The following is a 26,329-nucleotide window of genomic DNA, read 5'->3' as shown; positions in this document are numbered from 1 at the left end:
GACGGCAATCACAAGGTTACAATATGGAATCGTCCATGATGGAAAGAAAGATCAAGAATGGGAAAAATAAGTTGGTTGTTATATTGGAGATCCGGGGGAAGGATAAACACACGAACAGGACCCCGTATAAAACCACCCAGACCGCCAACTTGAGTGTGAGCAAGCAGCGGGAAGCAGGCAAGGCAGATATCGGGAGGGAGCTCAACTGCGAGTCTGCGACACCGTGCCCACGCCCGCAAGGTTGCTATCGCTGGCTGGCTGGCGAGGAAAGAGAGCAGCACAGTCGCGTGCTCAGCTTCACGAGTCCCGATCCTTTCTGGGCAGCACGGGGTGGAATCCGCCAAGTTGATTGGCCGGCCACCACTCGTGTCAAGTCGGCTGTGTAGTTCACCCCAGAGCCAAGCATTTTCTACAAGAAACCAAATGGGGTGCCATCAACTTGGCAAGATCATAGCTCCCATTTTCTGTACAGGGCCTGTCGATCATCCATCCCCTGGAAACCACCAGGGTCCACGAGGGCGTTCAGAGCATCTCACTCGCACGACCATCAAAAAGAGGCTACCATTCGGTAGTAATGATGCCCGTCTATTTCCCAACGGCTCGGGGCAACTGTAACCCTTTGCCCGGTGATACCCTGAGGAAGGGAAACAACCCATCCAATGCCTCACACATGTGCCCGGTAAACCTTCACAGCATGCTCCACCCACCATCGTGGACCGTCAATATAATTGTGTAACGGTTTTTGATTATCTGTACGTCAAAGCCATCCTACCCAAACTCCCTAACGAAGAACTAGAAGCTTGTCAATGTTCGTTCCGGTCGTAAATGTCACCATCTACCAAGTCTTCCAATAAGATGGCCGTGTCAACCCTCGCACGTGCTCCCCCTCCTGCTCACACCTCATTGCTCGGATATGCCACCTTTGTCGTGGCGTTAAACTCCTCCTTGATACTCCTCATGCTCACAAACCTCCCCAAAATGGCGATACTCCCTGCCTTGTCGTTGGTGCCGCTCGCCCTGCTCCCTCCAAACGGCTGCTGTCCCACCACTGCTCCCGTGCTCTTGCAGTTGATATAAAAGTTACCCGCCGCATTCCTCAACTTCTCCTCCGCAAACCTCACCGCCGCCCTGTCAGCCGCAAACACCGACCCCGTCAACCCATAATCCGTCGCCCCATCCACAACCTCGCACACCTTCCCAAACGCCCCAACCGGATCAGTCGTGTCATCATAGACATAAACCGTCAACACGGGTCCAAACAGCTCCGTAGAAAACAGCTTATGATCTGGCTTCTTGGCCAAGTAAATAGTAGGCTTAACAAACCACCCCTTCGACCCATCATACGTCCCCCCCGTAAGCAACTCCAACTCCTCATCCCCATTCGCCTCATCAATCGTCCTCGCCAACTTCTTAAAACTCCCCTCATGAATAACCGGCCCAACAAAACTCTCATGCTCCCACGGGTTCCCAACCGTCAACCTCTCCGTCTCCTCCACCAACCTCCCCCTAAACTCCTCCCACCTCGACTTGGGCACATACAACCGACTGGTAGCACTACACTTCTGCCCCTGGTACTCAAACGCCCCCCTAACAGTCTGCACAATCGCATTCTCCAAATCCGCCGAGCTGTGCACCAAGTGAAAGTTCTTCCCCCCCGTCTCCCCCACAATCCTGGGATAACTCTGATACCTCCCCTCCGCAACCCCCTTTCCAATCTCCCCATACAGCTTCCTAAACACCGCCGTGCTGCCCGTGTAATGCAACGCCGCAAACTTTCTATGCGCCAGCACCTCTCTCGTCACCTCCTCCGGATCCCCAGGCACAAGCTGAATCACCTCTCTAGGCAACCCAGCCTCCACCAAAATATTATAAAGTAACCAGTTACTCGCGATTGCGTAGTCACTCGGCTTCCAAACAACCACATTCCCCAACAGCGCCGGCAGACCCGGTAAATTCCCCGCAATGGCCGTGAAATTAAACGGGCTCACCGCGTAGACGAACCCCTCCAGCGGACGGTATTCCACTCTATTCCACACCCCCGGACTGTTATGTCCCGGTTGCTGGGCGTACAGCTCCTCGGCATACTGGACGTTAAACCTCAAGAAATCCACCAGCTCCGCCGCGGCGTCGATCTCGGCCTGCCACGCGTTTTTCCCTTGGCCTAGCATCGTTGCTGCCATGAGGGGGTAGCGGTATTTAGTCGAGATGAGATCTGCTGCCTTGAGGAAGATGGCTGCTCTGTCGGCGAAGGGGAGGGAGGACCATGATTCTTGCGCGGCGAGGGCGGAGGAGATGGCGGTGCGGATGTTGGTTGGGGAGGCGAGGGAGTAGGTCGCTACTGGGGTGGTGTGGGAGGAGGGGGAGTATTGGGTTGCGGTGGAGTCGGTGGTGATCTGGTAGGGGGGTGTTAGATATTGGTAAGTGGAGGAAAAGGAGGATGGGGTAGTACATACCTCTTTCCCTCCAATCACAAGAGGTACCTGCAACGGGCCCTTCTTCTGGAGGGCTTCCACTGCTGCTGCGAGACCATCTCTCTGTGCTGAGCCTTTGGCGTAGTGGTGCTATGCCTGTTAGCTATCTCCCATCATTCCAGACCACCAGTGACAAACATACATTAGGCTCATTAGCCACCTTGGGGATCTTGAAACTCGCAATCGTCGACATCCTCGTTGAACTCGTAGACAACAATCTCGTTGCAGTAGCTGACAACAACAACAACAACCTAGGCTTCACCCCAGAAAAAGCAGCCCGAGTAGTAATACCAGAAGAAGAAAGCGAAAACCTTCTCAGCTGCCGTGAGGCCATTGTCCTTTATCAATCCAAAACTAGCTCTCCTTCGTTGGTTCCGATCAAAAAGATGAATAATAAAGGATGCCAACCACCGGTTTGAATCGGCGCAAGAGACAAACACCGTCTCTTTTTAATCTGCCACAACAGCAAAAGTCCTGACGTTTTCCTGCAGCTCCCATCCGCCAAATTATACTGCGGTAACAAGCTCTCCCCTCATTCCATCATCTCCCGGTCTCGCCCACAAGCTCCATGGTCGAATAAAGGGACGCCATCCTGTTGGACCGCTTTGTCTCGGCTTTACCCCAAGCTATCTGCCACTGCCGGCGTCGTGGTGGGGTAGCTGGCTGGTGATTGGCCAATGGAAAGCTTTGCATGGCGTTGATAGCGACGGATGGTGGCTTATCAGAGCCGAAGTCAACAACATCCGAGAGCTTGACGACGGTTGAGATGAACCGATCACGGGATCAACCTGATCATTTGGTGGCTTCAACTTTGCTGATGACGAACCGGCGGTGGGACTTTTCATCAGGAAGGCTCTCAACAGCGGCCTTGGCGGCTGTGCTTGTCCATTGGATAGACCAATGGACAAATGGATTCTTTAGCAACAGTCACGGAAGCATTGACATGGGCAACACATGGCTGGAAAAGAAACTGACACGGACAGATGCTGAAGTAAACAATGTTTCTTTTCTATTACGAGCTAGGTCTAAAAGATATCTCTTACGATCGGCTAATTCCCTGTACACTGCAAGCTGTTAGCATCATTGAATCCAACTAGCAACAGCTCAAAAAAAGGGCGAAGAGATAATGTCAGAAGGAACAATTGTTACAGCGTAGCTGTATCAATACCTCACAGCCGAATGGCATAGGAATCCCTTTTATCATCATGTGAGGGCGAAGACGCAGAAAAGAGAAAAGACTGACCTTTTAGTAGAAACATGTCGCTGAATGCTGCTGGTCAGTGAGAAACAACGCCGGAAACCACGCAAGACACAATCATCGCCCGCGCTATGGATTACGTATGTACTCATTATGCTCCTGCTGACTGGGTATCGAGATGACTTCGCTGGAAGTCGGAACCATAAGGGTTGGCATACTTACTGGCGTACCAAGTAAATAAAAGGAAAAAAAGCAAAACGCCGTGGATATTATAACCGAACACAACTTTTGTGATGCCCCCAGAATGAACCCTTGAACCCCAGAACCCTCATAGGAAACCGCGCGCGCAAGCAATGGCCGAAGCCAGCAGAGCCCACAAAAACCCACGAGCCGACAGAGTGCCAGGGAAACCCATCTGTGATCAAGCTGATTGCCAAGGTCTGGCAGAACCAGCTAGCATCGCGGCAGCCGATGCAAGAAGCTGTCAAAGAGCAAACCAGCCAGTGTTCAACGATCAAAGCCCTCAGGTACAGTCGCAATCTCAAGCCCACGACTCCAAAGGATTGGAGTTTAAGTTCTCAAAAGCCGACAACCAACAAGCCCTCGAGTATGTCTTAGGTAGAGCCCTCGAACCGATCCCACTTTGTGTGCGGCGCATCGCTTTCTACCTCAACCCTCTTGTGTCCCATTCCCAGGACAGCATGTTCACATTCCCTCCCCAACCTCTGTTCAGAAGACGATCTTCTTGCCACGGGCCCCATGGCCTCCACGTTTGGTTTCATCACCATCGGTCTTCTTCGTCTAGAAGGTGACCTTCTTGCCCTGGAAGCCGCTGCCACCACCGCGACCGCCACCGAAGCCGCCGCGGCCACCACCACGACCACCACCACGTCCACCACCGAAGCTGCCACGGCCGCCGCCACGACCGCCACCACGGCCGCCGAAACCGCCACGACCACCACCGCGACCACCACCGCCGCCACCGTTGTTGTCACGGGGCTTGGCGAAGTCAAGACGAACTGGTCTGCCGTCGATGTCAGCGCCGTTGAGCTGCTCGAAAGCGTTCTTGGCATCATCGATGGAGTAGAAAGAGACATAGGCGAAGCCCTTGGGACGGCCACTCTCCCTGTAGATGTTGTCAGCATGCATGAACACAGAGAGAAAGGAGTGAGGCAGGTAGCAACTTACATGTCAGTGGGGATGCGGAGGCTCTGAACCTTGGCGACCTCGTTGAAGAAGGCAGAGACGCCATCCTCATCGGCGCTGAAGGGGAGGTTGCCGACGAAAAGGGTGTCGCTGGGGGGGCTGACGACATCACCATGCTTGCTGGCACGGGCGGCAGCGCGGTCCTGGGGAGCGGCAGCGGGCTTGGCAGCAAAGTCAAGACGCATCTCACGGCCCTGTAGATCGCCGCCGTTCTTGGCGTTAAAAGCCTTCTCGGCATTCTCGTGGGTGTCGAAGTCGATGTAGCCGAAGCCACGGGACCGGCCGCTCTCCTTGTCGGAGACGACACGGGCACCGGTGAGACCCTCGAAGTCCTTGAACTCCTCGTAGAGGATGTTGTCATCAATGCCCCAGCCGAGGTTGCCGCACCAGAGGGTGGCGCTCTTCTCCTCGCTGTCCTCAACAGCCTTGTTCTTCTTGGCCTCGGGCTCCTCAGCCTCCTCCTCAGCCTTTCTCTTCTTGGAGGGCTCAGCCTTCTCCTCGGTAGACTCGGAAGAAGCCTCCTCGGAAGACTCCTCCTCCTCCTCAGAAGAGTCAGAGTCAGAGCCGGAGTCGTCGGAATCCTCCTCAGACTGTCAAGAATCGGTTAGCATGATGCATGGACAGCCATGATGGTCAGGTAGTGGTGACTTACAGAGTCAGAGCCGGACTCGGCCTTCTTCTCAGCCTTGGCGGCCTTGCCGTTCACGGAAGCCTTGGGCTTTTCCTCCTCCTCGGACTCGGAGTCGGAAGAGTCAGAGTCGGAAGAGTCGGAGCTCTCCTTGGCGGCGGCGGCCTTAGCCTTGCCGTTGGTGACGGGAGCATCGACCATCTCCTCATCAGAGTCGGACTCCTCCTCGGAGCTGGAGGAGCTGGCCTCAGACTCGGAGTCGGACTCAGACTCGCTGGACTCAGACTCGGACTCGACCTTCTTCTTGGACTTCTTGTCGGTGGCCTTCTCCTTGGACCCGACGGCCTTCTTAGCGACCTCCTTGGCGGACTTGACGGCCTTCTCGACCTTCTTGACGACGGGAGAGGCGGCGGGCTTAGCAGCGGCCTTGGTGGCCTTGCTGCCCTTGGCTTCCTTGGTCTTGCCCATTGTGAATGTGATAGAGATTGAAGTGGAAAAGGCTGAAAGATGCTTTTCCTGAGATGGGCGAAGGTGAGAGGATGCAGATAGAAAAAGTTTGGTGGGAGGTTGGGGGAAGGAGGGAAGAAATTTATAAGAGGGCAGTCGCAAAAGCTTGCGCTCGCGAGGCTCGATAAGCAGAAAAAACTCTTATCTTGCACTTTTTAGCGGGGCAATGCGGGCGGTGAAGCACGCTAGTTGGCTGCAATGGGTTTTGTGCACGGAATTGGCCTTGGCAGTGTTGCGTCCAATTTACCGCCTGTAAAATCAGGCAGAATATGGCAGAGCGCACAGCAAGCTTGGGAGCTCGGACCACCTGCGGTAGGTGGGCAGCTGGCAATGGCGTTGTGAGTTCGGCATCCCGCTCTCGAAGTGAAGCATCTCCGTCGCTGGACTGCTGCACCGAACCCTGCTGTCCACCCGCCGCAACAAACCGATAGTCAGGCCCCGAATATCACCAATTCGCAGGCCTTTCCTCCAGCATCATGCCTACCCCCGAGTCCGAGGCCTTCCTGGCCAAGAAGCCCAAGGTCCCCGCCTCCTTCGATGGCGTCGATTTCGAGGACACCAAGCGCCTCAAGGCCGCTCAAGATGCCATTATACGGGAGCAATGGGTTCAGGTCATGATGGGTCGGCTAGTGCGGGAGGAGCTGAGCAAATGTTACTACCGGGAGGGTGTCAACCACTTGGAGAAGTGCGGTCGTCTCAGAGGTTAGTCTTGGTCTGGGGAAGATGGCAAGGCATCAGAAGGACAGGATCGACGCTATGTGATTGGGGATCTGGCCAGAAACTATGCGGAATTTTGGTGTTTGTCATTGGAATATATACTAATGATATGGTGCAGAGCGGTATCTCGAGCTTCTCAAGGACTCCCGGGCCAAGGGTTACCTCTTTGAGCAGCAAAACATTATTCCCAAGGAATGAGGGGTTACGGACCGATATGGGTTTTGAGGACAGTGAATGTGAGCTTTGGGGAGTGAATAAACGGCATTATAAAGTGGACGGCCGGGTAGCTGTGGTGGTGGATGGGTGGACTCGGCAGGAACAAGCAGCCATGACGGCAGAGCAAGCATGGCGGCTGTTTACCTTGGCCATTGAGTCGCTGCGCCGGGGACTCGATATTGTAAATACAGACAATGGGGACCTGTTAAAACCACCGTGAATATGTTTAAGTGTCAATTACATGTTTTATGCCCATGCGCAATAGTTGATTTTAAAATGTAGATGTTGCGCTTGTCATGAGCTGGACATGACATCCATCCAATTATCAAACGGCGCAATTGTGCATCTCGGCCTCCCTAGAAATTTTTTGCTTGGCTCCTCCGTAAACCACTCGCGGCCTTCAAGAAGTGCCCCCTCCCCCATTCCACCACCAACCACAGCAGTCCCCCATTCGCCGACACATTCTTCAAAAATCATGATCTGCCGAAGTTGTCTCCGGCAGGCGTCTGGCCTGACCTCCAGGCAATTCACAGCAATCACATCCCAAACAGTGACGAGGACGACACCGAGGATACCACAAGCCTTCTTCAGCACCACCCTCCGCGCGCGCAATGCCGCTGCCGCCGCCGAGGCTCCCGAACTCACTCCCTTAAACACCGAGCCAACAACAGACAATGCCGCCGGTCTCTCGTCATGCCCTGCTGGCACCGTTCTCAACGGCCTCAACTACCTCAAGGGCAAAACCGATCCTGTGGCGCTCCCCGATGATCAGTACCCCGAGTGGCTCTGGAAGTGCGTGGAAGTCGGACAGAAGCGCAGCGATGATGCTGATGCGGATGCTGGAGATGCTTATTGTATGTTTCATTCTTGTGTGTGCGGTCAGGGGAGTATTCGTATGCTAACAACAATCCTTTTTACAGCCAAATCCAAGAAGCAACGTAGATTAGCGGCGAAGAGACAGCGACAACTCGAGGCGAAACTCATGGCATCCGGTGACCTCGAGGCCCTCGCACCAAAGATCCCAATTCAGAAGCAGACTATCAACCTTCCCGCCGCCCCGACCGGCGAGCTCAAGGAGGTGTTGGAGGCGGCCGACAAGAGACAGGAACTGCGCAAGGCCATGCGCAAGGAGAGACGTGCCAACATCAAGGAGAGCAACTACCTCAAGACCATGTAAAGGGTGATGTAGGGTCGCTTTGGCTTTGGGGTTGGGGGGTGGTGAGGTGTTGGGCGAATGGGGGGTCCGCGCCTTTGTGTATAATATGATGTATTGTATGTATACAACGATTTGGGGAGCATATTACCTCTGGAATGAGTACTATGGGTATGGGTGTTTGGGCTTCAGTCAAGCTATCCTGAGACCTCACATGATAGAGCCGAGTCTCGTATGTTGGTGTCTACAGCGAGCTGACTGGTGGTTACAGCTGTCTGTTGCTCGCAGAAATTCAGCTGCATACTTCCCGAGATACCTACCTAGCACGACTATATCCACCATTCAGCTGGGTCCGAATTACCTGGCTTCGTTACATAGTGACTAGAAGTGAAGTTTCCGGGAAAAGTCAGCAGTCAGTTCGAGGCTGCCTTGGTATAGACTCTTGGCCTGAGACTGTGTCACGTCGAGTTTTGTAGGTACACGGCGGAACAATAATACACATATGTTGCCTTCCTCCTCGTAGAATATCATGCTCATAGTACCTGCTGCAGAACAGCAATTCTTCATCATGAGCTTATTGTGCAGTAGAAAATGATGTCCATGGAGGGGGTGAGGGTGCAAATAACGGGAACGCTAGAGCCACCCCACTCTCACCGAAGGTGTGGACCCTGGCGCCCCACCACCGCAAGTGAGCTCCCCTGCAGACACGCCTGGCACGGTTCACCTGAAAGTTCACGACTCCCACTCACTCACATCACCGACTCCAAATCAGCATCAACAATCTTCATCAGCGCGCAATTGGTACCTATCACGACTCTGTTATCATATTACAATCAGAATTGCGTGTTTAAAGATCGATACACTCACAGGATCCAGCTACGGCATCACGTTCTACCCCCAAGGTTACTGGCGCTGAGACTAGGAGAGCGGAAGTTGGGAAGGGAGTGCGCCAACTGGTGTCAAATTGCAGCGCAAGCTCAGACTGGGGAGATCATCGGATAGGAGGTCGACGGCGATGGCAGAGAGCTGTTGACTGGAGCTGTTCTGGTTGCGACCCCCCAAGTCGAACACGCCAACCCACATCGTGGGAGTCGAGCTGTTTGACCTAACTCATCGACTCGGCACTTTGGTCAACTCAAACTCAGAAATCGGGAATTGCGTGCGATTTTTATTCATCCATCGCTCACAATTCGAACCACCATTCAAAAATCATCACCCGTTTCATCAACCTCATCCCAAGCACTCTCAGAATGGCGCCAACGCCGGCTTACTTCCAGGCCCTCCTGAGGCCAGCAGTCCTTCAGATCCTTCGCGCAACCGGTTACCACGCAATGAAGCCTTCAGTATTGGATTTTGTCACGCAACTAGCAGCTGCCTACCTCGACCGACTATGCTTCCTCACGGCCAAGCACGCCACCCTCAACAGCCACGCTCTAGATGGCTTCACAGACGAGGACGAAATCCTCTTTGAGCTCAATAACGGCACATTCATCGCGCCAGACGGCCCATTTCTTAACCCCTACTCCGACTATGTCCCACCACCAGGCGTAACCAGCCCTTCAGTCGCCACACCATCAGTAGTAGACGTGCGGATGGCGCTTCAAGAAGTCGGTGCTTTACTACCGGAGAAGTCCCAACAGGAGCAAGACTACCTCGGAATCGAGGATATGAGAGGAGTGGAGGCATTTATCGTCTGGGCGATGGGGCCAATCAACAAGGAGATTCAGAGGATAGCGCTTGATGGAAATGATGAGGCGAAGGATTATCTTGACGGTTTGTTCCGCCCTGGCCTCCTTTTTATTACAGATCTATCTTGCTAACTCATGCATAGCCCTCATAAAGAAACACAGCAAAGGAGCGGACGACACTAAATTTCTTGGCACACTTCTAGGCCGACCAATCGAGCAAGGAGAGGTAGCTATTGAGGGAGGAGGCCCGACAAGCATCAGAGAGTGGGAGGAGATACGAAAAAAGGCGGCCGAGAGACCGACACCACCACCGTTGGAGAACCATAACCTCATAAATGGCGACGGGGAAGATTCACGTCCGGGCAGTTCGGGGCTTAGTTCGCTTGCGGATGAGGACGTGGATATGGATCTGGACATTGGGATTGGCATGGGTGGTGTGGGAAATGGGGTTGAGATGGATGACTCGGGGGCTTAGGAGACTGGGGAGGAATCTGTCTCTAGTCCTCCAACGCTGGGAAGGGAGAGTGTGAGTACTGAGGGAGAGGGTGGAGCGGAGGAGGCGGGGGCAGAGAATGATGGTGAGACATTTTGCTCGTCTGATGGGAGCTTTTTCATGTTGGGGTCGGTGGAAGTTTGATTTCAGGCCTGCAAATTAAGCAAGAGGAGAAGAAGCATGGGTACCGGCGCGTTTGTTTAGATACCATTTTGAGTTGCTGGGCCAGGCAGGGAAAATACAGGCATAGCGAGTGGCGTTTTTTTTTTTTTTTTTTTTTTTGGGGTGATTTGCGGAAGACAAGAGGATATCTAGGTACTCAGGTGTGCTATTTCACTTTGAGCAAAGGAGGGGTTCTGGAGGTAGCACGAATAGAAGCTGGAACAGATACACTGATTGAATGGGCCAGTTTAATTTTGAGGAAGGGATAGGACTAAAAATAGCGACAGAAGTAGCGTGTTGTAATATTGATGTATAATGGCGCCCTCACCACAAATATATGGCACAGCGAAAGTAGATCAACCCATATTATATTGTGAGACATACCTCGAAGGATAATTGTGAAGCTTTCTAAGATAGTTGATAGGTCTTTACAGATAGTTAAAAGGCCTATTCGTCCACCTTTGAGGCGTGGTTCACCATATAATATAGGCTAGTGTCACTTTCGCTTTTTGTGGGGAGGGTGAATGGCTACCAATCGAGGTATGCAGACGGAAACATATAAACCAAGAACTTTACATATCATCATTTCCTCATAAGTATCTACTACCTCACCGTTCAGCGCTTAAACTCCGACACCCTATCCAAATTAAACGCTGCACTGATCAGCGCCAGATGGGAGAACGCCTGCGGTGTGTTCCCCAACTGCTCACCACTCCTGCTGATTTCTTCACTGAACATCATCAGATGGTTCGAGAAGCTGAGCATGTTCTCAAACAGGTTGATCGCCCTGACCAGATACTTTGGCTCATACACCGACGCTCGCGTCATGGCTTCCACCAGCCAGAACGTGCACATGCTAAACGCGCCTTCTCTCCCTCCCACACCTATTTCAGCAGTTGTGTCAGCTTGTGGTCTGTTTGTCAAGAAATCAGCAAAGGGGGAGCTTACCATCCTCGGATAATTCCGTATCATACCTATACACCAACCCAGTACTCGTCAACCCCCCCTTCTCCGGCGGCAACATAATCCTGTCCAAAGTATTCAAAAACCTCGGATCATTCGGCGCAATAAAAAACACCAACGGGGCGATAAGTATACTACTGTCCAGCATGGTGTTGTTCTCATAACTCTGGACGAAACACTTCATCTCCTTGTTGTAGCCCCGTTCCATGATTTCCTCATAGAGTTTATCCTTTGCCTCCAGCCACTTCCACCTATTAGGACAAGGGAAATTCCTCTTTTCGGCAAGCCGCAGACCCCGGTCAAAGGCGACCCAGAGCATGATTTTGGAGTAAGTGAAGTTTTGCTTGTTGTTGCGGACTTCCCAGATGGACATGTCTGGCTGGTCGAGGATCGTCAGGACGTAATCCAAGAGCTGACGGACCGTCACCCAGGCGTCGTAGTGGATGGGTTTGCCGTATTTGTTGTAGAGGTAGATGGCGTCCATCAGTTCGCCGTAAATATCGAACTGTTGATGAAACGCCGCGCCGTTGCCGACGCGCACCGGTTTGGAGCCTTTGTACCCGTCTAGATGGGAAAGTTCCCGCTCGGGGATGTCAGTCTCGCCTCGGATGGTGAACATGATGGGAAGTCCACCGTCGGAGACGCGGGATTGGAGGAGGCGCTCGTTGATAAAGTCCATGTAGGCGTCTGCTTCTTCTTTGAAGCCGAGGCGGAGGAGGATGTAGATTGTGAAGGATGCGTCCCTGACCCAGCAGAACCTGTAGTCCCAGTTGCGGACGCCGCCGATGTCTTCGGGGATGGAGAAGGTGGGGGCGGCGATGATGGCGCCGGTGGGTTCGTAGGTCATGAGCTTCAGGATCATGAGGGAGCGGGAGACGACTTCGCGCCAGCGGCCTTTGTATTTGGATTGGGAGATCCAGTTGTACCAATAGGATTGTGTGTCGTGTTGCTGGGTGTCGAGGACGGCGGGGGAGATGATCTCTGTTACGTGGTTGGGGAGGTCGTTCCTCAAAACGAAGGAGACGGCCTGGCCTGGGTGGACGTGGATGCTGGCTACCACGCCTTCGCCGAGCATGCCTTCTTTCATGACTTTTTTGAACTTGACGCTGGGGTACTTGTCGTCGTTGTCTTCACCCCGGTCGATGGTGACGTCGAGTTGGAGCTTGACGTTTTTGCTGTGGAAGGTGACGGTTTTGCTTGTTGAACCGTGGGCGACGTTGGTTTCTTGGACGATGGTGGTCTCGTGTGGTTCGGTGGCGTACTCAAAGGCCGGGAAGAGCTCGACGTCGAGCTCGAGGTGGCCGCGGATACACTCTACACGTCGGACGAGCCATTTCTTGAGCTCTTCTTGAACGCTAGTCATCTCTCGATAGGCCGATTGTTTGGGCCCCTTGAAGATGACCTTTGAGCTCTTGGGTCGAGGGAAGAAGTCCACCAGGTCCACAACACCATCTTCGTGAATGTATCTGGTCTGGAGGATGTTGGAAGAAGGCAAGTACTGCTGTTTGGTGGTGCAATTGAGATGGGAAGCTGGATGGATGCTGAAGTAACCCCCCTTATCCTTATCCAAGAGGCGGCAGAAGACAGAAGGAGAGTCAAACTCGGGCCTGTATATATCAATTAGCCAGATGTTTTGATCTCGAATTCAGACAAACTCACCAACACATGTAATCAACACTGCCATCCATGCCCACGAGGGCACATGTCCTCATGTTTCCAATCAAGCCATAATTCTCAATCGGCAGATACCCCGCACCCTGTTGTCTCATCTGGCTACCAGCACCCTGGGTCGAACACGATGCCGCCATTTTGAACGGCGGTATCATTGACAAAGCGTCGGTATTGGCGGGGTCTGGCTGATAGTACTTGAAGCCAGCCGGCATGCGTGATGAATAAGAAAGCAAAAAGCTAAGGTACCTTTGATCAGATATGTAGCTAGCTCTTGGAGGGGAAACAAACAATGACGGTAACAAACGCTTTGGTCGATCAGTTTCTAGATCAGGATGGAAAGCTGCCCCACGATCAAATCAAGATTTAATTCTTACACCCAAAATATTGCGACCTTCAACACCACCTCAAATATATATAGGTTTTTAGATTCGTTACATGATCATGAATAAGGCTTACAGCTCTGGAAACCCTCATTCCTCTTTATGGTGTTGGCCGTTTTGCAGCAGATGCGGGTGTTTCGGGTGGCATACTGAGTCAGCACCCATTGCCTCCCTCCAATGGCGATAGTTTTGAGCTTGCTGTGAGGCCGAATAAAGACCCCGAAGCGCATAGGTAAAGTACTCTCACCTGCCTAGTTCCGTCAGATTGCTCAAGCTGAGAGAAGCTACCATGGGTGGGCTTTTGGAGGTTTGGGCTTCGATGATATGGGCAGAACAGAAGCGAAGGGGTCCGTGAAGATATTCTGATACATCTCTCGTCACCATCAGCTGCCCAAGGTTGAGAAGACAGGCTCTTGTACAATCATCTGTACATGCATGTGGATGGTGGGGTTATTTCCGGGCTAAGCATCATGCCGGCTTTGTCTCGTGACCACCATCCAGAGATGGAAAGCCGTACAGATTCCAGAGTTCAGACGAAGTAGTACATGTGAAATGCTCCACGGCAACACAGCAACGAACGGTGCAGGATAAAGGGGTCGCCTGGCCGTGATGGTAAGCTGCACGAGGCTATTAGTAACCATTACATACGTGATCCAAGCAGTAGGTGGACTGGAAGCTTGGCTCTTGTCAACATCCCATCTCCCTACGGCCTGTTCTCAGGATCTTGTTAGTCAACCGAGATGGTTGAGGGAGTGATGATATTTGCCGTAGAGGTAGTTCAGGGTTCAGTCGTTCTGAGTAGGTGTTACTCTCTGTCTCTGGGGTTGTTGTACATCTTCGGCTATGTGTTCCGGTCACCACGTTTTAGTTTCGGTCCGTTCCACTCTTGTAATTCTCCTGGCGGACAAAAATGAACAAACCAGGAATGACGAAACAGACCAGATAACGTCATTGGAAGACAGAGAGACATCATCAAACATCAAATAGAAAGCAAAGATAACAGGCGATCACCGATGGGTTAACGGTGGAAGACAGTTGAATGCCAGGTAGCGGGCAGGCAAAATGCTCCGGCGCGTTCCAAGTAGGCTTGGCAAAGGCAGCCAACCACTGGCGACCTCGCCCAAAGCCGGCGGCCCCCCTGTTTCCTGCTGCTGCTGGACCATCGCTGGGACCAATCCGGCCACGTCTCGGGGCCCCAACCGCTCCACCGCTCATCTTTGCTGCCATGGCTGATGATGCTAGGGACCACCGGGCCCAGAGCTTAGCGAACACCAATGCGCTGGAATTGATCGAATTGAACCCCATGATGAGTCCAGTGAGGGCTCCAATGTTTGAACAATGTCTCTCCCTTCCCTATTCCCATCACCTGAACCTGCCCATCCTCCGTCCCATCTCCCCGTCCCTGAACCGCCCTCTGACGCCGACGCCGACACCGACACCGACACTGACGTCTCTGTCCCGAGACATCTCGATCAGCAGAAGCCAACACCTCCCGGGCACGCGACACCGCTATCCGCTACACCACCGGTAGCAGCTGTTGTACCAGGTCCCGGCCCTTGGACATCCTCCACGCACCCACATCCCGCAACGGGATCCAAATTGGCTGGTGACGACATCGAGATGGATTCTCTAGCACCCTCAGGGCACCGTCGCCGACGAAGCAGCTTGATCAATCCCGCCAATGTCGCTAATAATCGTCACCGGTCGCCACACGCGCGGGGCCATGGCACTGACGAGCCAAAAATATCAGAGGAGGGCAGTCTGGGAGAACCTCTACGGCTGGACGAGTTGGACGTGGAATTGTCGGACGAGGACCTTCATGACGACGAGGAGACTGGTTTGACGGCAAAGGAGCGGACGAGAAAAAAGAAAAAGAGAACTCGCAACCAATTACTCGACCAGAGAATAGTACGAGAGAAGGTGTCGCCAGAAGAACAAAAAGAGGCGGACCGCTTTGTGATGAAGGAGTTGTTGATCAACGCTGGGCTCATTGGGTTATGGTACTTTTTTTCCCTGTTGATATCACTTGTAAGTCATCCCCCCCAAAAACCCTTGGCCTCTCTCTGCCATGAGATACTGACCTATCTTATAGTACAACAAATGGATGTTCTCTCCCGACAAGCTCGGCTTCCCATTTCCTATGTTTACAACAGCCATGCACATGCTCGTGCAATTTTCCCTAGCCTCCCTCGTCTTATATCTCTTCCCATCCTTCCGGCCCACCAACGGCCATGTTCCAAATCCAGGCGAGCTGGACTCGCCAGAATCCAAGAAACCCCTAATGTCACCGTTATTCTACCTCACCCGCATCGGCCCCTGCGGTCTAGCAACAGGTCTCGACATAGGATTAGGGAACACCTCGTTGCAATTCATCACCCTCACCTTCTACAGTAAGCCCCCTGCCTTTCTCTCCAATTCCCCCATACCCAACTCACCGTGTCTTTAGCAATGTGTAAATCCTCCTCCCTAGCCTTCGTCCTCCTCTTCGCCTTCCTCTTCCGCCTCGAATCCCCCACCTGGCGCCTAACAGCCATCATCGCCACCATGACCCTCGGCGTAGTAATGATGGTAGCGGGCGAAGTCTCCTTCAACCTCCCCGGCTTCCTCCTCGTCATCTCGGCCGCCTTCTTCAGCGGCTTCCGTTGGGCCCTAACCCAAATCCTCCTCCTCCGCAACCCCGCCACCTCCAACCCCTTCAGCTCCATCTTCTTCCTCGCTCCAGTAATGTTCGTCTCCCTGTTGACCATCGCCTTCCCCGTCGAGGGCGTCTCCGGCCTCATCAAAGGCCTCTCCGCCATAGCAGAAGAACGCGGCACCCTCATGGCGCCATTGATCCTCCTATTCCCCGGCATGATCGCCTTTTTCATGACAGCCGCCGAGTTCGCCCTCCTCCAACGCACCAGCGTCGTCACCTTGTCCATCGCGGGGATATTCAAAGAGGCAGTCACCATCTCGGCGGCTGCGATTGTTTTTGGCGATCGCATGACATTTGTCAACATCATCGGCCTGACTGTAACCCTCGTCGCGATAGGAGCGTACAATTACATTAAAATCTCCAAGATGAGACGCGAAGCGCAGGAAGGTGTGCATAAAGGGCAGGAGCATCTGTTGGAAGAGCATACCACTGATGGTCCCTCGAGCGGCAGCGACGAGGAGGAGGATGATGATGATGATGATCTCCCTCGCAGGGGTGAAGCCGCGGGTTTGTTGCGGAGGGAAAGTCTTGACGATCACGACGACGGGGTGTTGTTTACCGCGGACGGCGCAGAGGTCGTTAGTAGACCCGTGTCGAAATCCCCGGATAAGCATTTGCAGGATAGGAGGGAGGATTAGACCGCTGTAACACTGTATTTGATTTTCTTATATTTCTTTTCAGTTATTTGTATATCTATGATACCCCCGGAACAACAAGAAGGAAACCAGACAACGTTTAAAGTTAAGCTTACTTCGTCAACATCTATACCTACCAAACGGGACGGGAGCGGGAAAGAGTTGGAGCCGAGCACAGAAAACAAAACAGCATGGAAAAGTACAGGCGAACACATACGGAGTAGTGGGGAAGGGGGGTTCGGGAGACGGCGGCGCTATCTTGGGAAGACTTTCTTTGGGCATTCAAATCCGTCTTTCTGTCTGTACACGGACAGACAGACAGGCGGGCAAGGCGTACATTATCATCATTACCAGACAACACACATCATACATAGCATAGCAGCACAGGAGACGTAAAATGGCAGAATACAAAACATAAATTCTTCGTCAAGATGATACATTAGTGAATTTTTACTTGTTATGATAGCGAAACCAACCTAGGCACCCATGGAAGCCCACATCTATCTACCAAATGAGAATCATACACAGCGGCTAATTGCAATCTCATAGCAATACACTTGTAGCATCCAATATCCAAGCACACTTCTGAACGACCAAATGATAGGCTCAAACAATGCTGAAAACAATGCCAATACTTCCACTCAACCAAGCAACTTTAAACCTCCCTTCGTCTTCTGCCCCGGCTTCACAATCCCACCCCCAGCCACAGGGCCAAGATGCGGCTCGTAAGCCCTAGCGCCCTTCTCCTGTCCTCCCATCCCATTCCCAGCCTTATTTCCCCCGTTACCCCTCTTATGCTGATGCTTCCCCTTCCTATCATCCTTGACAGCCTGCGGCTTGATCTCTGTCTTCGCTTTGCGCACAACCACAGGATGACTCTGGATATACTTGCCGTTCATCTCCTTGGCTGCCTGGAAGAAGTCGTCTGCGTCGCTAAAACTCACAAAGCCAAAACCCTTGCTCTTCGTCGTTCGCTTATCACGGACAACCTTGGCTTTTTGTACGCTCTTCCACCGGGAAAACGCTTTCAGTAAAGAGTCATCTGTAGTTTCACCAGCCAGATTACCGACAAAAAGACGTAGATGGGTAGGGTCCCATTCGAGAAGAGTGTCGTCTTGCCATTTTTTGCCGCCGCCTTCTCGGTATACCGTTTTCTTCTTGTCGGTCCCGTCCCCACCAACGTTGGGGTCGGTTGTATCAGCTGTTGCTTGTCCATTTGTGCCCTTGGCAGCAGTCTTGTTTGCCGGGTCTGATGGATCTTTTGGCATGTAAGCGCTTTGCCATTGCGCTATCTGAGCCGCCATTTCTGGATCATAGTCACCCGCGGAGCCGGCAGAGGCTGCTACAGGGGCGGCGAAGGGGTTCCGAATTTGGGGAGGTGTGGCATAGCTGTTGGTAGCGGGAGCGCCATAGTAGCTCGGGGCTGCTTGTGCGACTGGCGCTTGCGGGTAGCTTTGTTGTTGATAGTTGTATGTTCCTGGTTGACCATATCCAGCTCCTACGGAGGGAGTTGATGGGTTGCCCACGTAGGGCGCTGCTGAAGGGGGCGCGCCATAGCCGGGTGCGGCAGCGGCGCCGTAGCCTGGGTATGAGGGCGGCGCCGAGTAACCGGGGACTGAGGGAGCCGGCGGATGTGTCGGGGCGGCCGAGAAGGCAGGCTTGAAGCCACCGGGGAGCTTGGTAGTCGGAGGGCGCGGGGGCAGCGAAGGGTGCGACGCCGACTTTGGGAGACCTGGAGGACCCGAGTACGACATGATGAATTTCTTGTTCCAAGTGTTGTGCCGACAACGGAATTGAGAGCAAGACCGTTGCGTATGTATGGTACGTACCTGTGAGCCGACGGCTATTCTCCCGCAACTGTTTTTCAACCGAGTATGTCTGGCTCACAAAAGAGATGTGATGGTGTCTTGGTGGAATTGGGTGGAGGAAGAGAGACGTGACGTGCCAAAAACGCTGTCGCTTCCAAGACCATCGGCCCACTTCGAAGTCAACGTTAGTTGTGGCTGATGTCACTGTAGGTGGCTGGTGCAGCCATTGGGAATACAGGGAATTGTGGGTCATCCTCTGATAAGGCTTATCGAGCGGCAGAGTGAATGCCAGTGGCCCGAGCTCTAGAATCTCAACATCCACTTTGGAGCTCCCCAAAGGCACCTTGCTGGCCACCTCCCGCCTGCCAAACAGCAGCAATTCGACACGGGGCAGGTTGAATTTTCTTCTCCCCGTTCCATCACCTTTTCCCACGTTCATGGCGACACGGCGACCACGGTTTCTTTGACTGCGCTTCCAATCCTTAGCTCAAGAACTCCTTCAAACTCCCGCCCGCCGCGACACCGAGCCAAGAACTCATCCTACAACATATTACCCCGAGTCGCGACTTTTCCTCTAAACCGCATACCTCCAGAATCGAATCGCTCGCGCGAGACCAGTCCTAACTGCGATACGAAAAACCCATCCCAATCGCCATTATGGAACAACCACCTCCCCCACCCGTTCCCGGGCGACTCACCCTGAAAACCACAAGCTCAGCCCTTGGCGCGACAAGTCCTCCACCTGGTCTCGCCGGATCCAGCGCAATGTCTCCCGGTGCTCAAACGCCATCAGGCGCGCCAAAGATCAAATTGGTGCGAAAATCGCTTCCACCCACCCCCGCCGAGCCGAATCCTCCCTCTGGCTATTTCCCAGCAGCGAGTTCGACAGCAGAGGAGGTCGCCGTCGCTCCGCCCGCCCCAAAAATCACAACTACCAAGGCTGGGAGAAGACCAAAGCCCACACTCAAGAAGAGGGCTCATCAGAGTGATGACGATGAGGACATACCATTAGCCAATGGATCCGGACCACTAGCCAAGAAGACGAAGATTACGCTCAAACCAACAACTCCCGGCGGCACCATTTCAACTAAACCAACGCTCAAATTGAAGCCAGTTGGCAAGATTCCTCACCGGCCTCTCGGCGAAGGCTACGACTCGGAGGCGGAAGATCGCGAGATTGATCCGGTTATCGAGGAACAATTTGTCATGCGCTTTATGGACAACGAAGACTGCGATTATATACGACAGTGCATCACAGAAAAGAAAATCGGCAATGGTGCCGAAGTCAACTTTAAGTTTCTGGACGACGAAGGTCGACGTGCTGTGTGGATTGTTCGCGGGAAGTACTATGCGGCGATTCTCCTCGATCTCCCTACCATCACTGAGGGTATGAAGACGTGGGATAAAAAGGCCATGGTCAAGTCCGCGGATATTTGTCAGATGATGTTGGTCTTTGCTGAAGTCAGGAACGAGGAGGAGGCCAAGACTGCGCCGCTGCCAAAGGCTGTTGAGCACGGTCATCGCTGGCCACACGGTATAACGCCCCCAATGCACGATGCCAGAAATCGTCGTTTCCGCAAGCGATTGTCGAAGCTCGAGATCCAGAACAAGGAGGCCGAGGTGGAAAGGTTATTGGCGGCTGATCGGGAGGCTGTCAGCACCAGGACGGAGGTTCTAGACAGTAGAATTGTCGAGGAGTCGGAGTCTGAAGATTATGAGGAGGATGCTGAGGGTGAAGAGGATGATGAGCAACTCGATAAGGTCGAGGAGGAGCTTGACGAGGCTGCGCTGATGGATGCTTTCATGAATGCGCCAGAGACGCCGATGGAGGGTCTTGATCAGCCTACGCCGGCTGTTGCTCCTGATGCTGTTACGCCACTTACCGCTAATACTGGTACTCCTGTTGCCCAGACTGAGGAGGAGGAAGTTGTGGAGGAGGAAGAGTCAGAAGAAGATGAAGAGGAGTCAGAAGAGGATGGGGATGATGATGATGACGATGGAGATGAAGACGACCATGACGACAAGGCCAGTGTGCGAGCGGAGATTGCTAATCTCAAGAAACAGCTCAAGCAATACGAGGAGAACCTTGCCAAGTCGGTCGGTGCGATTATTCGGAAGCGTATTGAGGCTTCGATCAGGAGTGTCAAGTCGGAGATTGACCTCAAGATGTCTTCTATCGGTGAGGTTGAGGATTATTGAGGCGGTTGGTGATGGGGGTGAGGGTGGTTTTCTCATGGCTTTTTCATGGTGCAATATAATTACAAGACTTTTCATGACGAGCAGCCCCCAGTTGAGAGGGGATGGGCAGCGGCATTTCTAAACTATTGTACATACTTTGTTTTCTCTTCTCTTCTCAAGAGGCATCAAAAGTTCTGGTTGAAGCCCCGGATGGTTTACGAGACTGGGACGGGAGGATAGTTTACAGCATGGGCGTATTTGGAACGGTTATGGGCGTTGTTTCAGGGCATAGGGGTTTCACTGAATTGGTAGACGATGGAGGTGGCTTGATGGGTTGGCATCGAGGGCTCGTGGCGAGCTCTTGTTTGATACAATAATAATGTACAGTAACATATGACAATGGCTTGGATGTCTTGGTGTGATCATGAAGACTTTTCGTTTTGGTGATACAACTATATTTTTAAGATGTTCATCCCAACTTTTAAGATTCGTCCAAGCTTTCATTTGAGATATCGTTGGTGAACGAAGCTGTCGTTCCCAATTTCGCGAGGGCTCTTTTGAAGTATCGTGAGCGAGCGCTGCTGTTTTCCCCAGGGTCATCAAATCTTAAGAAGACGCTGCTGTCTGGTCCAGTTTCGTCAGAGATTTGATTTGGGGCCGCGGGTGAGCGCTGATGCCTTTCCCTGGTCCACCAGAGCTTAAATTTTATCACATCCTGGGGAAGATGGCTGCTGCTATAAGTCAAAATCAAGAATGATAACCAGTTTGCATATGCTCTTTTCAGAGATTGAATATAGATCTTGACGATATCTAAACCTGCCAACTCCCGTTTGAGGTAGGGCTTTGAGGTTGGCTTGGTAACCCAAAGTGTCACATTTGGTTCACAGAGTGAGGAGTAGGCAAGTCAAAATGATGAGCTCTTGTTCTCTTTCCGCGGACAAGCACAGTTCGTTTTATGGCCGTGCGCTATGTTGATATTCTTGGGATTGGCATACAGTGGAGATATCAACGGAGAGAGGGTTCCATCACGGCGGTTTTGATATCTCCGTGGGGAAAGGCATCTCCGGTAAGTATGGTTTGCAAAGTCTCAGAACATCCAAGGAGTCTTGGTGCTATTTATCACCACCATGATTCGATTTTTGGGAACCTTTAGTACTCATATATATCAGTCATGTCTTTAGAATATCCGGAGATATGTTGGATGGCTATCGCCAAGAGTTGACTGAGTTGAAGACTGCCGTCACATTGTGGAGTTAAGGCGGCAAGGTGATGGCCATTGCCTCAAAGGGTTGGCTAAGAGCTATTCTGTGTCAGTTTCGTAGCAATTGCCATTCTTCATCTGTACTGTGGATAATATTTGAGTTGTGAGGCCCGTTCTGATATCATTGATCTTCTGGGCCAAACAATATAGACGACGTCGGACGTTGGAGCTTAATCATTATCCACAGTCTGTTTAACCAACAAGGGCCCCACGATCATAACCCCACCCAACCAAGGGGTCATGGCAGTGGAGGGGTCTTTTCTACCCCTCCTTGTTTTTTTTGCGACAGCTTGGCTTAACAAACCGGCGCGCGAGGGGCAAAAGACGCGAAAGGGCTGTACTCTTCCTTTGCTTCTACCCTTGCGAACACCGGACCTTTGAACGGACAGTGATCGGAGCTCAGTTTTTTTTCTCACTCGAGGGAAATAATTCCCATTGGCTCATGGCAAGAAGAGCCTGAAGTCGAAAAAAGCGGTCCCCTGGTTCTTGAAGTAATGTTGCCCCCAGTGCTTTGCGGGAATTTGGTGAAAGCTGTTGTGTAAGAACATTGCGGACAGCAGTCCATCGCTGGGTGGGGAGTCCACTCGCCTCAGATCTCGAAACCGTGGGGGCGCCAACCGAACACTTCAAGAACCGGACTTGTCAGTGTCACTTTTTATTTGTTAGGCTAGTGTCGCCGGTGGTGAGAAGCTTGCTGTTATAAGGTCTGTGGTTCTCGGTGGATGTAACATCTCCTTGAACTGGTTCGTCTTGAAGATGATCAGCTCCGATGTATCCGCGGAAGAACAGTTGACATTGTGGATGACGGTCCAATCCCAGGTTTTTCCCATCATCTGAACTACAGAGAGCAGCATGTCGAACCAGGCTGATAGACAGGAACGTATATGTCTGGCAGCTGGGCGGTAAGCTCCCGTGGGTCATGGCTGACTGACGGAGGTTGCTGTCAATGTGGGCATTGGTGGGATCCGGCGCCGGAACCTTCAAGTTCGTCCAAATGCGCGCGGCGGGTCGATGTCTGCGGTTGTCTGTGCCGTGCTTCCCCCAAGCGGCACCTTGGGGGGCACTGGTGTTTCGAAACCAACAAGCTGATGAATCCGAAGCAGTACGTGTCGGGCTAAGAAAAGGATGTATGTAGGGTCTGCTTTGGCTCGAGGATTCCCAACAAAAACCCGGGACCTTGCTCTCAATGAGAAGCTACACAGTCGAGATGCCCCGAGCGACGGTGAGATTTGTCACTCGGTCCAGCCGCCCAGTTGATTCCCACGCGATGGCGGATCGTGGAACAGAAGCCAAGTCCCCACGGTCCCCCAAGCTCCAAGCTCCGGGGCGGCGAAACCGATAGCTTCATCAGACGACTGGGACGATCCGATAAAAATACAAAGGCACCTCCTGGGTTGTTCCCTCCTTCTGGGGCCAGGCAAGGGAGCATATCCCGGTCATTGGGGGCAACCTGGAAGCTTCCCAGTGTCCAAGGGCTCAGAAGAAGAGGTAATGACGGGAGGAAGTGGCACGTTACGGGCATTTTCATTTCAGTTGGGTCGTGAGGCGGTCATGGTCATGGTCGAGGTAACTGCCTGAGTAAGCCCCGCGTCAAATTATCCGCTGTTTGGGAGTCTCCCGTCAGGCCAAGCTGCCCGCTGTCCCGCTGTCCGCTGTCCGCTGTCCGCTGCACGCACTTGAACAATGACCCTCCCCCTCCGACCTCGAAAGCTCGGGTCCTCTTAAAAGTTTCGTCATTCAGTCCGCCATTTCTCCCCTCCCTCTCTGACTTTCTCCATAACAAACCCCCCTGGCTGAGGATTACTCCCTTCAATCAATTCTGCTCCGGACAGCACCTCTACAACTTCACCTTTTGTATCTTGACCGTTCCCCCTGTCGCAGATTTCCTCACAATGTCTGGCGCTGTGTAAGTTCTCTTTACCCCACCTCCCCGCTCCGTCACCCAGAAAGCAGGAAGTCGGGGCGTATTTGCGCTGTGCTCGAGTCATCGGCGTGCGAGAGAGAGGAGGTATGGCCTCACTCCAGCCAATGCCGGTGCAATGCGCCTGTCGTTTTCTACTACAACAGCTTTGCCGGTGACGGAGTGCTTTGCCTATCTACACCTACTGAGTCCCCCCTCCTCAGCGCCCGCCTGGCGAATATCAACGTCGGCGGCGTTGTGAACGCTGCTGGCTCCCTCCTTAACCTCCAATCCCAAAGCAATGCTAACAGTGATGATGGTGGAAGTGCTGATCTCGGCCTCATCGGCCTGGCCGTCATGTAAGTCTACTACCCAGCTCCGGCGGTTCCCCAGAGCAGCCCCCGGGGGCAGATGTGCTGACTGTGCGTGAAAAAAGGGGCCAGAACTTGATTCTGAACATGGCCGACCATGGCTTCACCGTTTGCGCTTTCAACCGTACCGTTTCCAAGGTCGACCGCTTCCTTGCCAACGAGGCCAAGGGCAAGAGCATTGTCGGCGCTCACTCTACCGAGGAGTTCGTTAAGAAGCTCAAGAGCCCCCGCCGCATCATGCTTCTCGTCCAGGCCGGCAAGGCTGTCGATGACTGGATCGAGACCCTCCTTCCCCTTCTCGAGGCTGGTGACATCATCATCGATGGCGGTAACTCACATTTCCCCGACTCCAACCGGAGAACAAAGTACCTTGCCTCCAAGGGTCTCCGCTTCGTCGGTGCCGGTGTCTCCGGTGGTGAGGAGGGTGCCCGCTACGGCCCCTCCATCATGCCCGGTGGTGATGAGTCAGCCTGGCCCTTCATCAAGGACATCTTCCAGAGCATTGCTGCCAAGAGCGGTGGTGAGGCTTGCTGTGAGTGGGTTGGTGACGAGGGTGCTGGTCACTACGTCAAGATGGTGCACAACGGTATCGAGTACGGTGACATGCAGTTGATCTGTGAGGTATGTTGTTCTGCAAAGCCAAGGCCAAATCCAAAGGCAGGTCAGCTATGAATCAGGGGGCTAACAGTCAGAACAAAGGCGTACGATATCATGAAGCGCGGTCTCGGCATGTCCAGCAAGGAGATTGGTGACACCTTCACCAAGTGGAACAACGGTGTCCTCGACTCTTTCCTGATCGAGATCACCAAGGACATCATGTACTTCAACGATGAGGATGGCAAGCCTCTCGTCGAGAAGATCCTCGACAAGGCCGGCCAGAAGGGTACCGGCAAGTGGACTGCCGTGAACGCCCTGGACTTGGGCATGCCCGTCACCCTCATTGCCGAGTCTGTGCTCGCTCGCTGCCTGTCTGGCATCAAGGAGGAGCGTGTCAAGGCTTCCACCAAGCTCGAGTTTGTTGGCCGTGCCACCACCTTCGAGGGTAACAAGGAGCAGTTCCTCGAGGACCTCGAGCAGGCCCTCTATGCCTCCAAGATCATCTCCTACGCCCAAGGCTTCATGCTCATGCAGGAGGCGGCCAAGGAGTACGGCTGGAAGCTCAACAAGCCCTCCATTGCCCTCATGTGGCGTGGTGGTTGTATTATCCGCTCCGTCTTCCTCAAGGACATCACCGCCGCCTATCGCAACAACCCCGACCTTGAGAACCTCCTCTTTGACGACTTCTTCAACAAGGCCATCCACAAGGCTCAGCCCGGCTGGAGAGACGTCGTCTCCAAGGCCTCGCTCCTTGGTCTCCCCATCCCCTCTTTCTCCACTGCCCTGTCGTGGTTTGATGGCTACAGAACCAAAGACCTGCCCGCCAACCTCCTCCAGGCTCAGCGTGATTACTTCGGTGCCCACACCTTCAGAATCAAGCCCGAGGCTGCCACGGCCAAGTACCCCGAGGGGCAAGATATCCACGTCAACTGGACCGGCAGAGGAGGCAACGTCTCTGCTTCTACTTACCAAGCATAAATATAAAACTGGAGCATGGATTAATGGGAAGGGACATTGGCAACAACAAAAGGCTGATGCGGGCTGCTTATTTAGATGGATAGTTAGCTCGTGAATGTTTCGTATGGAACGGAGCCTCAGATAGATACCGCAGTTGTCAAGCAATGAATTTTATGATTTTCTGATTCAACAAACTATTTTAGCCTTGAATATGAGAGAGGTATGACGTGTGTGATGAATGTGAAGTATGCCTGGTGGTTGGAGTGATGGTAGTCACGTGGATGGACGGCCATTGTCTTGGCAGTGCCTGGCAACAGGTGGGTCGAGCTAGGTGGCGCACGGTCCATCACTCTGGCTGGTGGGCCACTGGCAACAGTTCCTGGGCGCGAGTGTAAAGCAGTCAATCAACCAAAGTCAACCTCCAATCCGCGACAGGAAAAGCGCGGTCGCAAACTCGACCAGAGCTCGTCGCGC

At 53.1% G+C, this 26,329-nt stretch overlaps 10 protein-coding genes across 10 annotated transcripts, besides 1 other annotated feature; 6 read left to right on the top strand and 4 right to left on the bottom strand.

Moving 5' to 3' along the window:
• Positions 1 to 893: 893 nt before the first annotated feature.
• PUT2 (1-pyrroline-5-carboxylate dehydrogenase) lies at positions 894 to 2,805 on the bottom strand (the record flags this gene model as incomplete). Its single annotated transcript, XM_062885601.1, has 2 exons — positions 894 to 2,561; positions 2,614 to 2,805. 2 exons carry the CDS (start codon positions 2,803 to 2,805, stop codon positions 894 to 896), a joined length of 1,860 nt encoding a protein of 619 aa, XP_062748577.1.
• Positions 2,806 to 2,977: 172 nt separating this feature from the next.
• On the top strand, positions 2,978 to 7,170 carry QC762_111820 (uncharacterized protein). The gene is made up of 2 exons (XM_062885599.1): positions 2,978 to 6,712; positions 6,846 to 7,170. The coding sequence occupies exons 1-2, from the start codon at positions 6,487 to 6,489 to the stop codon at positions 6,923 to 6,925; spliced, it is 306 nt and encodes a 101-aa protein (XP_062748575.1). The 5' UTR covers positions 2,978 to 6,486; the 3' UTR covers positions 6,926 to 7,170.
• Positions 3,012 to 3,062: a sequence feature (Short protein (QC762_111840, KAK4659606.1) was converted to a misc_feature.).
• NSR1 (nuclear localization sequence binding protein) lies at positions 3,457 to 6,160 on the bottom strand. The gene is made up of 4 exons (XM_062885600.1): positions 5,528 to 6,160; positions 4,858 to 5,465; positions 3,715 to 4,795; positions 3,457 to 3,535 (listed from the first exon to the last, which is right to left on the bottom strand). The coding sequence occupies exons 1-3, from the start codon at positions 5,969 to 5,971 to the stop codon at positions 4,471 to 4,473; spliced, it is 1,377 nt and encodes a 458-aa protein (XP_062748576.1). The 5' UTR covers positions 5,972 to 6,160; the 3' UTR covers positions 3,457 to 3,535; positions 3,715 to 4,470.
• Positions 7,171 to 7,273: 103 nt separating the features above from the next.
• On the top strand, positions 7,274 to 8,616 carry QC762_111810 (uncharacterized protein). The gene is made up of 2 exons (XM_062885598.1): positions 7,274 to 7,797; positions 7,864 to 8,616. The coding sequence occupies exons 1-2, from the start codon at positions 7,419 to 7,421 to the stop codon at positions 8,118 to 8,120; spliced, it is 636 nt and encodes a 211-aa protein (XP_062748574.1). The 5' UTR covers positions 7,274 to 7,418; the 3' UTR covers positions 8,121 to 8,616.
• A 215-nt stretch (positions 8,617 to 8,831) lies between these two features.
• QC762_111800 (uncharacterized protein) lies at positions 8,832 to 10,804 on the top strand. Its single transcript, XM_062885597.1, has 2 exons — positions 8,832 to 9,869; positions 9,928 to 10,804. Exons 1-2 carry the CDS (start codon positions 9,347 to 9,349, stop codon positions 10,257 to 10,259), a joined length of 855 nt encoding a protein of 284 aa, XP_062748573.1. The 5' UTR covers positions 8,832 to 9,346; the 3' UTR covers positions 10,260 to 10,804.
• Positions 10,805 to 10,946: 142 nt separating this feature from the next.
• Positions 10,947 to 14,493, bottom strand: QC762_111790 (uncharacterized protein). The gene is made up of 3 exons (XM_062885596.1): positions 13,062 to 14,493; positions 11,388 to 13,009; positions 10,947 to 11,323 (listed from the first exon to the last, which is right to left on the bottom strand). The coding sequence occupies exons 1-3, from the start codon at positions 13,283 to 13,285 to the stop codon at positions 11,055 to 11,057; spliced, it is 2,115 nt and encodes a 704-aa protein (XP_062748572.1). The 5' UTR covers positions 13,286 to 14,493; the 3' UTR covers positions 10,947 to 11,054.
• QC762_111780 (uncharacterized protein) lies at positions 14,101 to 17,212 on the top strand. The gene is made up of 3 exons (XM_062885595.1): positions 14,101 to 15,481; positions 15,546 to 15,843; positions 15,900 to 17,212. Exons 1-3 carry the CDS (start codon positions 14,792 to 14,794, stop codon positions 16,784 to 16,786), a joined length of 1,875 nt encoding a protein of 624 aa, XP_062748571.1. The 5' UTR covers positions 14,101 to 14,791; the 3' UTR covers positions 16,787 to 17,212.
• A 159-nt stretch (positions 17,213 to 17,371) lies between these two features.
• Positions 17,372 to 18,818, bottom strand: QC762_111770 (uncharacterized protein; the record flags this gene model as incomplete). The annotated part of the gene is made up of 2 exons (XM_062885594.1): positions 17,372 to 18,515; positions 18,797 to 18,818. The coding sequence occupies 2 exons, from the start codon at positions 18,816 to 18,818 to the stop codon at positions 17,425 to 17,427; spliced, it is 1,113 nt and encodes a 370-aa protein (XP_062748570.1). The 3' UTR covers positions 17,372 to 17,424.
• A 430-nt stretch (positions 18,819 to 19,248) lies between these two features.
• On the top strand, positions 19,249 to 20,790 carry QC762_111760 (uncharacterized protein; the record flags this gene model as incomplete). Its single annotated transcript, XM_062885593.1, has 1 exon — positions 19,249 to 20,790. One exon carries the CDS (start codon positions 19,249 to 19,251, stop codon positions 20,788 to 20,790), a length of 1,542 nt encoding a protein of 513 aa, XP_062748569.1.
• A 1,599-nt stretch (positions 20,791 to 22,389) lies between these two features.
• GND1 (phosphogluconate dehydrogenase (decarboxylating) gnd1) lies at positions 22,390 to 25,876 on the top strand (the record flags this gene model as incomplete). Its single annotated transcript, XM_062885592.1, is given in 5 exon segments — positions 22,390 to 23,675; positions 23,683 to 23,936; positions 23,984 to 24,289; positions 24,307 to 24,922; positions 25,001 to 25,876. Coding segments are annotated over 4 exon segments (1,812 nt in total). The 5' UTR covers positions 22,390 to 23,675; positions 23,683 to 23,922.
• Positions 25,877 to 26,329: the final 453 nt, after the last annotated feature.

This window comes from Podospora pseudocomata (genome assembly GCF_035222375.1).
Source record: "Podospora pseudocomata strain CBS 415.72m chromosome 1 map unlocalized CBS415.72m_1, whole genome shotgun sequence".
Taxonomy (NCBI): Eukaryota; Fungi; Ascomycota; class Sordariomycetes; order Sordariales; family Podosporaceae; genus Podospora; species Podospora pseudocomata.
Note: the sequence above shows the minus strand (reverse complement) of the source record. Positions and strands in the feature narration are given on the sequence as shown.